The sequence below is a fragment of the Cyprinodon tularosa genome, unplaced genomic scaffold (assembly GCF_016077235.1).
Source record: "Cyprinodon tularosa strain WSP-4 unplaced genomic scaffold, ASM1607723v1 ctg171, whole genome shotgun sequence".
Taxonomy (NCBI): Eukaryota; Metazoa; Chordata; class Actinopteri; order Cyprinodontiformes; family Cyprinodontidae; genus Cyprinodon; species Cyprinodon tularosa.
The window spans coordinates 835,194-851,394 of NW_024038541.1; the positions used below are offsets into that span (position 1 = coordinate 835,194).

At 38.0% G+C, this 16,201-nt stretch overlaps 1 protein-coding gene across 1 annotated transcript; it reads right to left on the reverse strand.

Moving 5' to 3' along the window:
- Positions 1–1,694: 1,694 nt before the first annotated feature.
- On the reverse strand, positions 1,695–15,917 carry mier3b (mesoderm induction early response 1, family member 3 b). The gene is made up of 13 exons (XM_038281493.1): positions 15,819–15,917; positions 9,716–9,740; positions 9,448–9,593; positions 9,045–9,167; positions 8,825–8,948; positions 6,979–7,052; positions 6,801–6,873; positions 6,547–6,695; positions 6,342–6,423; positions 5,972–6,066; positions 5,755–5,882; positions 5,493–5,644; positions 1,695–5,371 (listed from the first exon to the last, which is right to left on the reverse strand). Exons 1-13 carry the CDS (start codon positions 15,825–15,827, stop codon positions 4,899–4,901), a joined length of 1,653 nt encoding a protein of 550 aa, XP_038137421.1. The 5' UTR covers positions 15,828–15,917; the 3' UTR covers positions 1,695–4,898.
- Positions 15,918–16,201: the final 284 nt, after the last annotated feature.

Consider the following 16,201-nt stretch of genomic DNA (forward strand, 5'->3'; position numbering starts at 1 on the left):
ACCAACAGAGTTGCATAATTTTAGGCATTAGTTCACTTTTTTTTTTTACACTGGAAAGGGGGTGAAAATAGAAGGGAACTGAATGAAATATAAAGATCCTACTTAATTGAAATAACTTGTATAAAAAATGTGCCTCCATAATGAGCATAAACAGGAGCAGGGTTCCCACAGGTCCTTGAAATCCTTAAGTTTAAGAAAATAAGCTCAAAGCCTGGAAGGTAGAGATGGACTGATACATCGTCCAGCCTATATTTTCGCCATTGTTAGCTTTTTTTTTTTTCTTTTATCCGCATTGGCCGAGACGTGGAAACATGGCTGATTCATTAGTGCTTTCAGCAGCCATGAATTGAGATCACATAAAGTGCATCCATTTCTGCTCCTTCCCTCTGCTTTTCATTCATAGCTTTGTCATATTCCTTTTTTTGTTTGAATTAACATTTTTTATCATTAGCTGTGTTTCCATTACAAATGTGTGCGAAACTACGTCGATACTCTGCTAATTTTGCATTTCCATTTAATAAATACACATTGGATGTGAATATGTTTGTTGACACATTAAAAATATGTCAGCAGAAGATGTAAACAAATGAATATGCAATATTTTAGACAGCTCTAGAAGGGGCCATCATCCAACTACTTGTAGTCTTCCATCATTTTACTAGGCAATAAGGTCAGTTGCAGATCATGGGAATTGTATGATGCAAAAAAAAAAAAAAAATTTCCATTGCAGTTTTGCAAAATAGAATTTCAATATGACCAAAAAAAAACAAATTCGAAGCGTTTTTCAAAATTGCAGTGTTTTCATTAAGCAAATTAATTTTCATAATGAAAACATGCACCATTTGATGATAAATGGAAATATAGCTATTTTCCTTTTATTTAATCTAAATCAAGAAAATCCATATCGGCGCCAAAAATCTGCAAAAACACTTCGGCAGCACAGATCAGGGATCGGTTAGAGGTCAAAATGATCTGCATCGGCCTCAGGAAACCTGTATTGGACGATCTCTACTGTAAAGATTTTGAAATCCGTCATGAAAGGCTGCCTTCCTTTAAAATACTTGAATGTTTTTAATAGTTTGAAATTTCACATGAATAGTGATTGCTGCCAATCTGTCATTTTTTATTGGGCGCTGCATTCTTGTTTCTGTTACGCAGTCAGCTTAGTTAACGTGTAGCAGCACATGCATAAATGTCCATTTCTCAGTGTTTAGAGACCTGTGTTGGCTTCCTTTTTTTTAAATGTTGGATGCAACAATCGAAATGTAAAGGTGAGGACGTTTTTTCAATTTTCAGGACCATTTCAGTCAAATTTCTACACTAAGTTTTAAAGAAAAAAAAAACATCAACCCACTCAGGACTGTTTATGAAAAACTCCTTTAAAACCCTTTAACTTTAAACTCGATTTACTTAAAGGTTAGTGGTGTCTGTTTTGAACAAGCAGAGAATAAGTAATAGGTTTGTGCAACAAGCCTCCATTTCACTTCCCTAACTCCTAACAGGCATCTGGTTCTACCGATTAAAGCCAGGTACTCGCACACTCAAAACCGTTTTTGATCCATTATTCTTCAAAAGCTTTTCGTTCATCATTTTGTATTTAATTTTTTTTTTATCTAAAACTTTGTCTTTGCGACTGTATTCAATATACTATCGCTGTAATATATTATACCAATAAAAGGGTATGCAATCATCTCTGAACCTTTTCCAGAGCTTTATTTCTGGATCTGTACACAAGGTATTAAAGTACAACAGAAAATACAAAATAATGTTTAACAAAAGAAAAAAAAAGCAATGTTTATGTACAATTTTATAAACAATAAAGATAGCTTCTTGAACATTTCTCATACTGAGGTTTTTGATTGTCTATATTTCTGGATATACATGTTTAGGTTTTGTAGGGTGTTTTTATTCACAAAGGTGTTTATTGTTTTCAAAGGAAGAGAATTTTCATTTTCAAAACCACTGACTGCTATATTCTGTTTCACTTTTAAACTTCTAAACACAATACAAAATATAAAATAAATTTGCTTAGTGCTTTCCTGCACGCACAAATCTCAAAACCAGAGATATCAATAAAATATCACATTTTCGAGTTCACAGGGAGGTGAGAACCTACTCAAACTACTTAATGGCCTTTACATTCTGACAGTTTTTATTCTTTGTACAAACCACAGGTGAAATAAATATCACTGCACTGCTAAAGCTAGAAGAGCTTGGAGGACCTACTGCATTATGCACATTGCATTAAAAGAGACACGGGCTCCACCTCCAAACTTTGAATCAGCAGCCATCCCTTTACCATCAATACAAATATCGACAACATGTAAAAAGATCTAGGAAAGAAAGGTGAGTGTCTTTTACACATGGCTGCAAAAACCGCACCACCGGGTACTACCAGCACATCTTCAGGTAAAGCTGTTTTCTGTGGTACACTGGAGAGGCAGGCCCAGCCGAACATGCATGGTTTCAGCTGCTGCCTGCTGTTTTGGCTGACTTTCCCAACAGAGAAATTATATTTTGAACAAGTCGAATCTTTAAATGTGAGGGGAGGAGAAAAAAAATAAGTCTGTACATATCTACAAATTATTGCCTTTCTGACAGAGAATCAAATTTAAAACCTTTGTATCAACACAGACTCACAAGTGTAAGAGGTCAGTTAATAGGCTTTTTAAAGGCTATTTGCTAATTATTTACATGAAATGCAGATGAAGCTAACTTCTCTAATGCTGGGCCTTTAAACCAATTTTACATGAAGGAACTTAGTGATGGTAGGTGGGTGTGCATTTGATCTTTACACAAACATGGGGAAAATGCAAACACCTACTGGACAAAACAGACTTTATGTGCCCCTGAAATAAACTAAACACCCATAGCATGATGCATAGATAAATTAAGTAAACACTACTACTGCATCCAATTTACTGACGCCAACCTGCCCAACCCTTTTCCTTTGTTTTTTTGTTTTTTTTTTACAATTAAGGAATTCAGTCAAGTAAAAACCGCTCCATTTCTGCTACTAGACTACCGTGAAATCGTCAATCAAGTTTCAAAAGGAATCTTTCATCAGCACAGGCTAAGCAGAGGTTACAAACAACTCAAGAGAGGCTTTAAATAAACAAAACACCACCAGCTGGTAAAGCAAAACATGCCAATAGTGGAAAAACAAATAGACGCTACGTGATTAAGGAACATATTATACCAAATGTAATAAGGAACTATACAGGAAAACGTGCCAAAGAGCAGCATGAATAAACTCAAAAGAATTAAATTAAGTCAGAAAATTCAAAGTGTATTCAATAAATACAGAGCTATATTGTGTCAGTGTTTACATGGCTATTACCCCAACCAGTCGTTGCATTGCTATATTGCTGTTACAGTTAGCTCAGAGGAAGATTTCACGACAGGGAGAAAAAGGAAAACTGTACGACTCCCATTATACCAGACTGCAAAAGTTTTCTTCCCCAGCTGTTAAGAAGATGGTATTAGAGCAAATCAAAGGCCAAGAATTTGGGTTTATAGGGAGAAAAAAAAATGTGATTGTTCAAAGATTTGCACCTTTTAAATTAGTCAACTCAGACAAGAGATGCACCAACAAACTGTCACTACAATTTCAAATAACAAAAAAAAAAGACTTTATATGTATTAATGCATCATATGCAAGCACTATCACATACCAACATTAAAACCCTAACTGTTGATACTGTAACTGAGTGAAAACTAAGTTACAGTATCAGCAAGGGGATTTAAAATGCGAGAACTTTTTTTAATATTTGCAGTTTATTCAGGTTGCAAGAGTGCAAGTAAAAAATAGAAAAAAATATAGAATTTTGTTAAGTTGCTCTGCGTTTTACCGTCTGTCAGAACATGCTAGATGTGACGGTGATGATGCCTTTTGGAAAACAAAATGAAGGACCTTCATTCTCTTCTGAATGCAAATCATGATTAGGATTATTCAATGCTAACCTAACTGCTAACAAAATACCAATTCTGTGATCAGATTGTGTTTTTTAATACTAAAATCTGTTTTACAGTAACAGCTCTCCAACATAAAGCAACGCCTAACTTCTCCTCCCAATATAAATTATTTATCACCACTAATGGCAAATCAAATGCTATTGTGATTGGCTGTTCTCTTATCTTCTTGCAACTCAAAGAGTATTAAGATGTGGAACAAAATTAGAGAGTTTAAGGTCAAAGCTTTGTGAAAAAACCTGCGACAAGATTCTGATTGGTGCATCTCTATAAATAACTCGGACTAAAGGGCTCATGCAGTTTATGTCATAACACTTCCTGGCCTTTCAGGTAATCTGCATGCTAGTGTTGCTTCGGGACAGGGTAAAAAAAAAACAAATAAAAAAAAAAAAACAATATGCACCATTCCAATTACTGAAGGTACCTGTAAACCAAACACAACTTTAGAAAAAAAGAAATTAAATAAGTACCACACCAAATAACGACAAGCATCTAACTGCTAACACTAGAGGCAGAACATCTGTTTTGGCAGCTGAAAAGAATGGCAGGATAACAGAGTGTAGCGCTGAAGAAGCTTGTATATGCAAGAAAAGAAGATTCCAAACTCTCCTACTGCAGCTTCTGGGCCCCACGACACACGGACGTTAAACATCTCGAAAACGCAAACAAAATAATAAAACAAATGGCTATATAAACTCTTGAGAGAAATCAAGATTTAGTTCTATATGGTAGACATCACTGATGTCATATTACACAAAAAATGAAAACAAAGTATATCCATATACATATAGATATGTATATATATATATATATATTTATAATAGAATTTAAACAAGATTTTCCAGTAAGGTCAGTCTTATGTACAAGCAAGGAAAAAAAAAAAAAATGTTTCAAAAGGGAAGAACAGAGGAAGAAGACGAGGAAGATCACTCTGACTGAAGTGCTGCAGTGTGTTGTGTGTGGTGTCGTGCGTGCGCTGAAAGAAACCCGTTGGGCTCGCCGCTGCCAGCTAAACTCCCAAAGTCTGTGACGGACACGGCCATTTTGGCCCCGGTGATCCGGTGGTGATGTGTTGTTGTCCGTCGGGCTTCAAAGTCAACCCCCAGGTTAGCGACAGAAACATCATTGATAAATGAGTCAGGCAATGTCATCTTGAGTCTCTTGGAGGGTCGCTCGCAGTCTTTGTTGACGCAAACTCCTCCGAGCTGCCCCAATTCTGGGTGGTAGAATCCTGCGTCGAGCATGTTGAGGCAGTCGGGGTCAGCGCCGTTGGAAGAGAACCCGAGGGATTCGTTGTGGTTCAAGGATCCACGATGGAGGCTTTCCAGAGGGAAGCTGTAGGAGTCCAAGCAACCCACCTCCCCAGGGGTGCATACTGTGGCTACGGTGTTGCTCAAAGCTGACAGGAGACAGAGTGGCGTTAGCAAAGAACAGATAAATAGAAAGGACACAAACATCTGGCAGGTTAGGAAAAACATTTTTAATTTTATAACCACTCCAAATACAAGTCGCACACCAACCTGTGAGGTCGCTAGCAGTGATGGAGTTCAGCAGACTGAGCTGCTGCTCTGTTGTGGTCTCCATCCTTCCTCCACCTGTCCCTGAACACACAGAGGACGAGCTGTCCACTGCCAGTCCTTCTGCTTCGTCCACCAGCCTGTCCATCAGGTCACTGCTCAAAACATTACAACCCGTTCATTATTTCAACATCAAATGTACTTTTCCGTGTGCAAAGGATCACACTTGACCATTAGGTCCAATACACATGCTGCATCCACTTACGTTACACCAGGATAACTGCTGTATTTCTTCTTGCCAAACCGATTCTGCTGCACAAAGACGTCGAAGCGCTCAGACTTCTTCCACATATAATAAAATGCGACGCATTCTGCTACCGTCCGTGTCGTTACCTGAGGGAACAAAGTATTATCGTTCAGATAAATACATTTTATTTTCGTTTATGAAAAACATCAGGGGGAAAAAATGAAAGAATTCTCACTTTGTGTTTCTGAATGAGGTGAAAGTTCTTGTCATACATCTGGAGAGCGTGTTCAAAGTTCCTGCATTCTTCCTCCGACCATGGAGGAGATTTTTCTAAAACACGAAGACATAATAATCAACATTGATCGCTCAAACATCTAAAAAGTAAAAGGCTGAATTTACCAAAAAGCATCAGTCCAAATGATTGACACATCCTTAAAAATTTAATTTTCACAAGTTAATGTAAAAAGATTACAGCTTTTAGTCAATAAATAATAATATCAAAGTCTGACTAAATTTTCTCTGACATTACTTCTAAAAACGGACCTGTCATCAATGCAATGGTTACATCTTGTAGTTAAAAAACAAAACAAAAAACGTTCTCTTACCTTTAGATGATCTCTCGTGGCTGCAGTACCTCTCTAGTGCTTCACGGGTGTTGTAGTTACATTTTACAAGCTCATACAAAGCCTAGATTAAAAATAAAAGGGGCAAAATGCATCATATATTGGATAATAAGTACCTTAAAATCTTCTAAAGTAACAAAACATTTCAGTGTAATGAATCAAATTACTGTCAATAGAGATGACCCACCTGCTCATCATCTCGAACATGCATCCCTGGTTTGTCATATCCTGTGCTTTCATCTGTCGTCCGTGACAATACTTCAGAGAGGTAACTCCTAACCTTGTTTTCTGACAAAACGTCAGGGCTCCACAGCAACTCGTCATCATCTTCATACGCTGTTTAAAACAGGAGATGTGCAATTCTTACTAAGAATTGGCAATCTTGTACAAAGTAATAATTAATCATGTGCTATGTGTATGTTGCCAAAAAGCAAATGTTACCTTTTTCACCATCTTCATAGTGACAGAGCGTATATGGCACCGCTGCTTGGAACTCTGATCCTACCATGATTTCCTTAAATTAAGAGAGAAAAAACAGAACATATGTATCTAGGTGTGATTTAAAGAAACATCAAGTAAATTTTTCTTCATGTATTTCATAATAAAACAAATTTCTTACTTTTCCAGAGTCATCAGGGCTTGGCCCTAGGTCATCACACTCTGATTCTTTATCCCCATCAGAGACAGCATTGGCTAAAAAAAAAAAAAAAAATGTAAAAGACACATTAATATACATTCCTTTATCTACTAGTTCAGAGTCTTAAACTTTAGACTTTTGAATTAACCTCAAAACAATCAACGATATTTCATTTAGCTCTGAAAAATGTAATAAAATGCACAGAAAAGGATTTAGTTTTGACTCAGGTCTATCGATGGATTCTTTGTGCGACTATTTTGAAATAACTTTCACACACAGTTGATTTGATGTTCATAGTTTTCCTTTTGGCTGCTTTGATTCTGATCCTCCACCTGTTAAACAGTTTAGGACCCCTAGTTGACCAGGCCTCAATATGATGCAACAAAAACCATTTGTTGATCACTCTTAAAAACAGTTTTCCCCATGAAACTACATATTAATCCTGTTTTTTGGTGGCAATGAAAGATCGATGCACATTGTGTTGTACTGTAGCCAGTTGTTAGTTGGGCTGGGCAATTAATTGTATTTGCAATTTAACAAAATGCAATTTTCAATTCGCAGGGGCACTGATTTTTTAATCACAGCATATTTAACAAGAGCAGGAGACAAAATTTTCCCTCCAATTCTTTGAGTGGTGGTTAAACGCTTGAAGGGGGTTTGCCGCCATACAGAAAGATAGAGAGAATCGCACCTAGCTCACAAATCCGTGAATACAAGTAAAAAGTAAACACTTTCTCCCGCAGTGGTTACAGTAAGGTCCTGCAACAATGGACTCCAGGCAACCAAGCTCTCAAAAACCGAAAGCTTCGGGTGAAACATCTACAAGCTTGGGGTTCGAGCAAAGGAAAATCCAAATAAAATAGCAATAGTGAAAAATATTCGCAATTCAGATTTTTGTCAAAACTGTTCAGCCCTAGTTGTTAGCAATGCCCCTGTCACGCCTTGATGATTTAGAGCAGCGTATTCCTGGCGTATGAAAAATCTAGAGAAATTTTGAGCATGCTCAAAATAACATATGCCATACATGGGGCATAAGTTACAGGTAAGTTATTTGATCGTTGACATACGTTAAGTGTAAGTAAATAATAAGTCGTTGTGTCTAGTTTATCAAAAAACTATGAGTAACTTGTACATGACTTATGTGTAACTTATCAAGAATTTATCTTTAACGCATACTAACGTATCTAATGTGTTCCAGACGACATCTGAACATGTTTCTAACTTATAGCTACTGTTTAACGGCGTGTTGGCAGCGTTTTTTTGGTATAAAAGGGGGTCAACACGAAGAAACCATCTGTAGTCCTCCAGACTTCATCCGCATCATAGGGTGAGCGTGAAGGTGTGTGTGATGGAACCTCCCTGCCTTCACGGCCATGCCCACGGCAACGACCAGCAAGATTCCTACTAGACATGATGCTGAATCTGCTGCGACTGTAAACTGTCTTTCTTTCCATTTCTTTTTTTTTCTTTGTTTTTGGCGGCCAGTAAACAGCAGCAAGGTTATTAACGCAATCTTTTTATGCAGGCCGGGCGCATCACTGCCCCCATCAGGACACTGGCTTGTGACATATCATGGGTATTACGCTGCCGTGCATTAAGTATAAGTTAGGCTGTCGGACAATACTCTATGTATACACCCAAAATTGAAAAAAATACGTAGAAAATTCAGCGTATGCCAGTGTTTTAGGAGATCTTTGGGCCCTAAAAAAGGACATCACGTTAGAATTTGACATAAACAATTTTCAATGCTGTCTATAATGCTTTAAAGCCAGAAGTGAACTCCTATGATTTCCAATGATCCTTTACAGACATAATTTTGTTAACTTACATCGAAGTGTTCTTGGAAAGAAATCTGTGGTTTCATGAGAAGTAACAGATGGGGTCAGGTCATCAGCTGAAGATTGGGTCTCCTCCTCATAATCCCCAGATAACAGATCTTTCGCTATTTCCTCCTAAAGAGACACAAAAGAAATCCCTTATAAGTTAGATAGCCTACAATGTTTCTGTAAAATAATTTGGAATCCATGTAATTGTCAGCAGGTCTTTACCTTATCCAATGTCATGTCTGGCAGCTCATCAGTCAGATCTCCAGAGGAACTGTCTATACTTGAGCCTGCTGAAGCCTCATAGCGATAAATGGCCAAAAGGTCTTCCAAAGGCATGTTCCCTTCCTGATGGGAAAGAAAGAAAGGCCCTTCAGTGTTATTGTGATCTGATGTAAAAAAAAAAATGTATGTGTAGACTCAGAAATTTCACTTTGATGCGTTGATAACTAGGATCAAATTGGAATGCATGAAACAGACAGCGAATCTGTCCATGTTTGGATTCAATTAACTTTTTTTTTCAATAAAGGACCTTATGAATCCATATATCATAAATGAATACCTTATCAATAAAATCAGTTGAATGAATACATTATTTTTAAGTCAAAACACAAAAGTAAAGGTTTACCCTTTCAAGATCTGCCAGTTCAGAGTGGATGTTCCTCCCACCGTCTAAAGACTCCTCCTCTTCCAAGGTCCTTTCGTCATCATACTCATGAACTAACATTTCTGCAGTTGGATCAAAGTCATGGTCCTCTGATGATAAAGAGCCAACTGAAAAAATAAAAATAAAATTGTATTCAACCCATCAGAGTCCTTCTACTACTCATATAAAGCAAAACACTTAAAAAATGGTTTAAAATCAAATATAAGAAGAGTAAAAGTGGTTTAATTACCTGGACTTGAACCTCCTAGAGAAGCCTGAAAATAAGAAAAGCAGAAAAAATTTAAAATTAAGTTAACAACAAATCAAGGAAAGTTTTTCAGCCATGAGAAAACTTTTTAGCAGGAAAGACTTAATGGATAAATATGGGAAATTAGTGACCAGACAAATCTATAAACTATCTTCTTTTTAGCAATCAAACTGGAATTGGACTTAAGATTAACACCCCGTTTACACTACCCTTAAAAAACTGAGCCGAGACCGGTCCGAGCTCAGTAACTGAGATAACTTGTCGTGTGTGAACGGAAACAACCTGAACTGAACCGAGATAGACATAACCGGACCGCGCTAACTGCAGACCAGTTCCCGAGGTGGGTTCGGCTCGGTTTTTTCCTGGCTCGGTTCTCTGATAACAAGAGCGCATGAGCAGAACGCGTCATTGCCGACTGGCTGAACATGCCGATTCACACTCCATTCCAGAAAGTCGGCTTCCCAAAAGCCGACTTTCTCAAGTACATCCGCGCAAGGTTGCCGTCTTCGCCTGACCCACCGCAAACACCGAAGTACAGCAATAATAATCAAGCATAACTTTCTGAATGTGACGGGCGCCGCCATTTTGATTTGCTTGATTCCCTCCTCCTTCGTCTTCTTCTTCTTGGGTTTTACGGCGGTTGACAAACAGCGTTTGGTGCATTACCGCCACCAGCTGCTTGAGTCCCTCCTTCAATCCTAGCAGTAATACCGCACATCGTCACTAGGAGGCGAGGAGTCGAGATAACCAAGATAAGTGTGACGTGTGAACGGTCATCAAAACTGAGCTTGGCCTGGTTACCGATCCAAGCTCGGACCGGTCTCGGCCTGGATCGGTTTTTCAAGGGTAGTGTAAATGGGGCTTATGGCTACTATTCCCAGGTCTAAAGCTATTTCTAGGGTAGACAGAGCCTTTACTGCAGCAGGTCCCAGACTCTAGAACCGCCTAGCTTTTAACATTAAATCTGCACAAACTCTGGAGTATTTTAAATAATTTCTTTAGACTCATATTTGTCAAGTGGGTTTTAGTGCAGGATGACTAAAATTGGGTTTATTTTTTAAATAGCTGTTCTCTTTTAACTTTTCATTCATTAAGTATTTAATTTTATTGTTCTAGTTGTAGCAGCTATTTTGGAGTGTTCTTTTTGTGTGCTTGATCTTTACAACTATACAACTTTTCTTTTTACAACTTGGCTATTTTGCTTGGAGAGCATTTTGTGAAGCTAAACCTGCTGGAAATGTGCTATACTAATAAATTCGACATTGACCGTGTAACGCAAATTTATCGCCATCGTGATAAAGGCCTGTGTGAATCATACAACACAAATCTTTTTGAACTGTGATAAAAGGCTGGCTTATACGTTTACATGTATGCTGCATATTAGTGTTTTGCCAATTACTCACAAGTATTTGACCAATCAACCTCATCTATTCTGCCAATCTCTTTACATAAGATGCTTTATTAACATGGGTGGACAGCAAACAGCCGAATGAAAAGGTTTAGCGAGAGTCGCAATGTCGGAGAGTGAGACCAAAGGAGGAAAATCTTGGTGACGATTAAAAAAGACGACGTGTGTTTTAATTGGGAGACATTTTGTTTTTAAGAGAAACAACTTTAAACACAGGCACTCTGCAAGCCATAGCAAGCATCAGTGAAACAAATCTCCATAGCTATATTCAACAAAACCACATAAGGCTGTGCGGAGTTTAAAATAGCAAATGCTCGCAAGACGTTAGCATGAAAAGATAGACCGCTAAAGGGTCCCAAATACTTAAGACCAACAGCGTTACCGGAGTCACAGTGAAGCGAACAAGTTTACTACATTTCCCACAGTTCCTCTCATTGGGAAAAAGAAGGTGGTGGATGGAAATAAGTATGATAAGCTAATTGAGCAACTAGCCCCATTTTTTTCCTCTACCAGACACCAACCGCTCACCGTTCAATGTGGCGCACGGAAGTCTCCTTGCCTACCTGCTTAGAATAGCTCGGTAGTACTTATAAAGCAGTTTAAAAGACGTCTTCTGTATTATAATTAATTGTAACATCTATCAATTGCCTGAATACCAGTCTTGCAGGTGGGAAACCATCAACGCCATACAAATAATAAAAGAGGCCACAGCACACCATTTGGCTAAGAACATCATGCCCATTTATTCAGTGAGCAGAGAGGAAATTGTCAATATAACTAAAATGGACCAAAGATGCCGCAGCCTGTTATGGAAGACTGACCAATACAGGCATTTTAACACTAGAACTCCCAAGGCCGTCATTATGACGGTTCTGAGATTTTAAAGGAAAAATAACTTTAATTACATTAATAATAGACCTTTCCTGTTTCTATGTATCCACATCACTTTTTTAATAAAATAAAAAAGGTAAATGATAAATATGATTAATTGTAGCCCGATCTCCCACAGCAGTCATTTTGACTGCTGTTAGTTGCATCGGAAATTCTTCCCGTGTTTGATTGATGTTCGGTACCGTTGCCTAACAACCGGCATTCTCCCTAGAACTCTTTGGCTAATACCGAAAAATGGCTTTCAGAAGAAATCTAACCCCGAAATCTAACCCCGAAACAAGAAATGCTTCGAAATATTGATGATAGTGGTTCGGGCAGAGAGGGAGAGACAAATGAGGAGGACTGGGTAGGAAGCGGCTCAGACTCTGACAGCGACTCCGAGGATGATCACTCACGGACGGAAAAACGCAGATGGATCAGTGACTCATCAGACAATAGTGAAACTTTTTTTCAAGGTTTGGATAACACTGCCCACACCTCAGCCGGTACACTTAGCGGCCCAAAAGCCAAACCAAAGCCCCTGGTCTACTATAATCACTCACAGGATTGAGCCGATGACATCACTACTCATGCATTCCATTGGGAAAAATGTCACCTGTCCAATTGATGGCCATTGTAGGTTCTAGTAGGATCAGAATTCTGGGAGTCCTAGTGTTAAGGCTAATGTCAATCATTTTAGCATTAGCCCAACCAAACCCCGATATGTGATTATTTTGTGCCAATTCTTGGAGCTGTTATTGCTCTTCCTCCTTCCATTTACATGATAAAAATGGCAATTAAAAGTCTCAATTCAAACCAAACAACAGTGAATCGCAGAGGGAAGGAGCAGTAATGCGTAATAAAACAAAAACAAACAATGCAACTAGGTCTGCCGCGTTAACCAATAAATCAATTAATCGCACGATAAATAAAAACTATCCACCTCATTTCATTTATCGGGTATATCGTCTCTGCCTGTGTTTTTCTCTTTTTATTGATGATGCTGAATGAAAAGGCTCAACTCCTGTGCTATCCACTGACCCCTCCCCTTCCTCATTTTTGAGGAGGGAGGAAGAGTGGACTATTGCATCAGGTAGTCAGCGCACATCATTTTGTACTTCTGCAGTTTTGGCGCCCCATGGGGAGTTAGAGGAGTTAGCGAGGTAAAAAAAAAAAAACATCTTATGTTGGGGAGAAAGCTCAAAATGGACCTGGTTTCAAAGTCGAGCGCAACAGCCGTAGTGTGGGAGTATTTTGGATTCAAACCAAATGACCGAGGCGAACTGCTGAACCTATGCGAGCCAGTATGTCGCATTTGTCATAAAACAGTAGCAACTAAGAGCAGCAATACAACCAACCTACACATGCACCTAAAGCACAACCACCCAGCAAGGTTTCTCCAGCTGGGGACGAAAAGTACAAGCGGTGGCCCACCTGCGTCTTCAAGTTCGCGACAGTCCATCACTGAAGCAATTAATCAACAGGCAGCATACAAAAAGGACGGCGCAAAGTGCTACGCGCTCACAGACAGCGTAGTTCATCTAATTGCTAAAGAGATGCTCCCATTTAATATTGTTGAAAAGCCGGCATTTTGAAAAATGTTGCAGACATTTGATAGACAGTATGAACTCCCGAGGAAAACATGCATATCACAAATGTGATATGTTGTACATACGTTTTTATTTCCACCGTGGTTTTATCTTGTGTTTAGTTTTTATTCGTGTATTTTTAGTTAACAGAGACTGAAAGTCCATTTGATTTTCTTTCGTTTTATTTTGTTAACCAGTTCCAGTGTTAAGTGTTCTGTTTAAAATAAAGTGTGTTTATCTTTGGCAGGAAAATGCATGCATTATTATGTCATGTCCATTAAATCAGTGTAAAAAGGTCTTAAAACAATATTATCGTTTATCACAATAATTTTTGAGACAATGAATCTTTCAGCAAAATTTGTTATCGTGACAGGCCTAAATGCAACTAATACAGACCAAAAATATTGTCCACCCAATGTACTAGTATATCTCTATAACATACCCTATAATATCATTTGTGGGGTTTTTTTGTGCCATAAATCAAGAGCAGCAAGACATCAGTACTGCATACTTAGGCTACGTTGAACCTGCAGGCCTGATCGTTCACACATAGGTCGCATTTGAAACGATCAGATTCGTATCGGATTCAGGACCACATAGCCAAGTTGCTTGGGTCGGATTGGAAAAAATCAGATCTGTCTTGTTCAGACAGCCATGAAAAGATCAGATCCAGGTCGCATATGGGCAAAAAAAAATTGGATTTGGTCACATCAGGTTGCAGAATGAACGTAGCCTTAAGATTGCAACTAGATGATATTCACAGCATTTCAAAGGTAAGAGATTAATTTAAATGATCTAGAATAAGGCTACATTGAATCATAAGTGGATATCTCCATAGCAATATCAGTGAATATTATGGCGTATCACAGGTTTACATAATATCATGTAGCCCCATTTTAGATAATACATCACAACACAAAGAAATATACATTAATACAGTCTATAGATGCCAGTTGTTTAAAGGTTTTTTTCTTTTGCAAAATAGTGTTTGTGATTGTATTGAAAGGTCTGTTGGTAAATGCTAAAATTTACATGTCACAAATAAACTGGCTGATAGGTTAGTAGATCTACTAGCTCAGGCAAAGCTTGGCATTCATAAAAAGTTTATATTTAACTGCTAATTTTTAATATTTTAGTTTTTGTTAATTTCAAAAACATATGAGGTTTATCTTTTTGTTTCAAGATAAAATATGAAAACTGATTTTGATGTCAAAGAAATATCCTTAATTATAGAGCAATTGCATGACATTCATTTCTAAAATTAAATATGACAGAAAATTTGAATATATTTCCGTGTATATATTTATCATTTTAACTGCTTTTGCTTAGAAAAATCGGGAATAACACCAGAATTTCAGCTTAAAAAAAAGTAAAGCTTCAACTAACTAACACCATTGTTGCATCATTAAAAGGTTTTTTAACACTTAAGAATTAAACTGTGATCGCATTCACTTTAGATTACAATGGAAACCAAATGCAGACAATCTAAAATCTTGCATCTCGAAACAGCGACGTACTTCGAGACATTTATTCAAAATATATGTTCAATTCCCAATGGGAATACATAATCTGAAATAGCGTTATGGCATTTGTTACCTGTACCAGGTAACACCAAAAAGAGACAGATCATAAAGTAATTTAAGACTCATGTGAAGGAGTTGGATTCTTCACTACATCCAAATAAATAAGGCCCGTATGTAAGGGAAAACAGCACGAACTGAGCTTTATCGACTACCGAAACAGTTTGCTAGCCGCCAAGCTAAGCTCAAATGCTTAACGTTACCGCTCTGCATCGACAAATGTAAACACTAATTTGGTTTGCATCGCGCCGCCATCGACGGAAAAGAATGATATTCTAAAGAGATGTTCCGTAAAATTAGCCTAACATTTTAAACTAAACCTAGTCTATAATAAACGTGAAATAGTCTGGTATTTCCTTTAAGCAGTAGGCTAGCGTTAAATTTACGTATCAATTTACACAGCCGCTACTGCGAAGCAGCTGAGAGCGAAGGCGCAGAGGCCTCCTAGTGAAGGATCACTTCAGACATTCAAGCATATTTTAAAGAAATAACAAAGACATTTATGACATAAAACACCCAACACGTGCAGAAAAAACATATATCTCCCCAATCGATAACATAAAGATTAAAACGAAAACACTTAAATGCAAAAAATATCGATTAAAGACCGGGAGCTTCTCCCCTGTTTTCCCTCTTACCTCCGCCATATTGGTACCTTTAGCTAATGAGCTCGTCCTAGCCCGGTACCCGGATGAAAGCTCTCAGCCAATCAGAAGTCCAGGTGACGGCTGTAGTCGTGACGCCGGTCAAACCAACCACTGATCAGAGTAACGGTAATGATCGATAAATGCTAAATTCGTTGAGGAACATCTGGAAATGAACGTGAAAAAACAAAACCGAATCGATATCTCATCCACAAAACAATCAGCGTCATGTTAACGGCCCTGAAAGATTCCTGGCGAAACAACAGCTCCAGCAGTTTGCTAGAACATTCCTGGAACGTCTCAGACCATAATAGCTTATTTCCTGCCGTAGTTATTAGATGTAGCTATTTTATTGTTTAAAGCTCTATATTATGAAT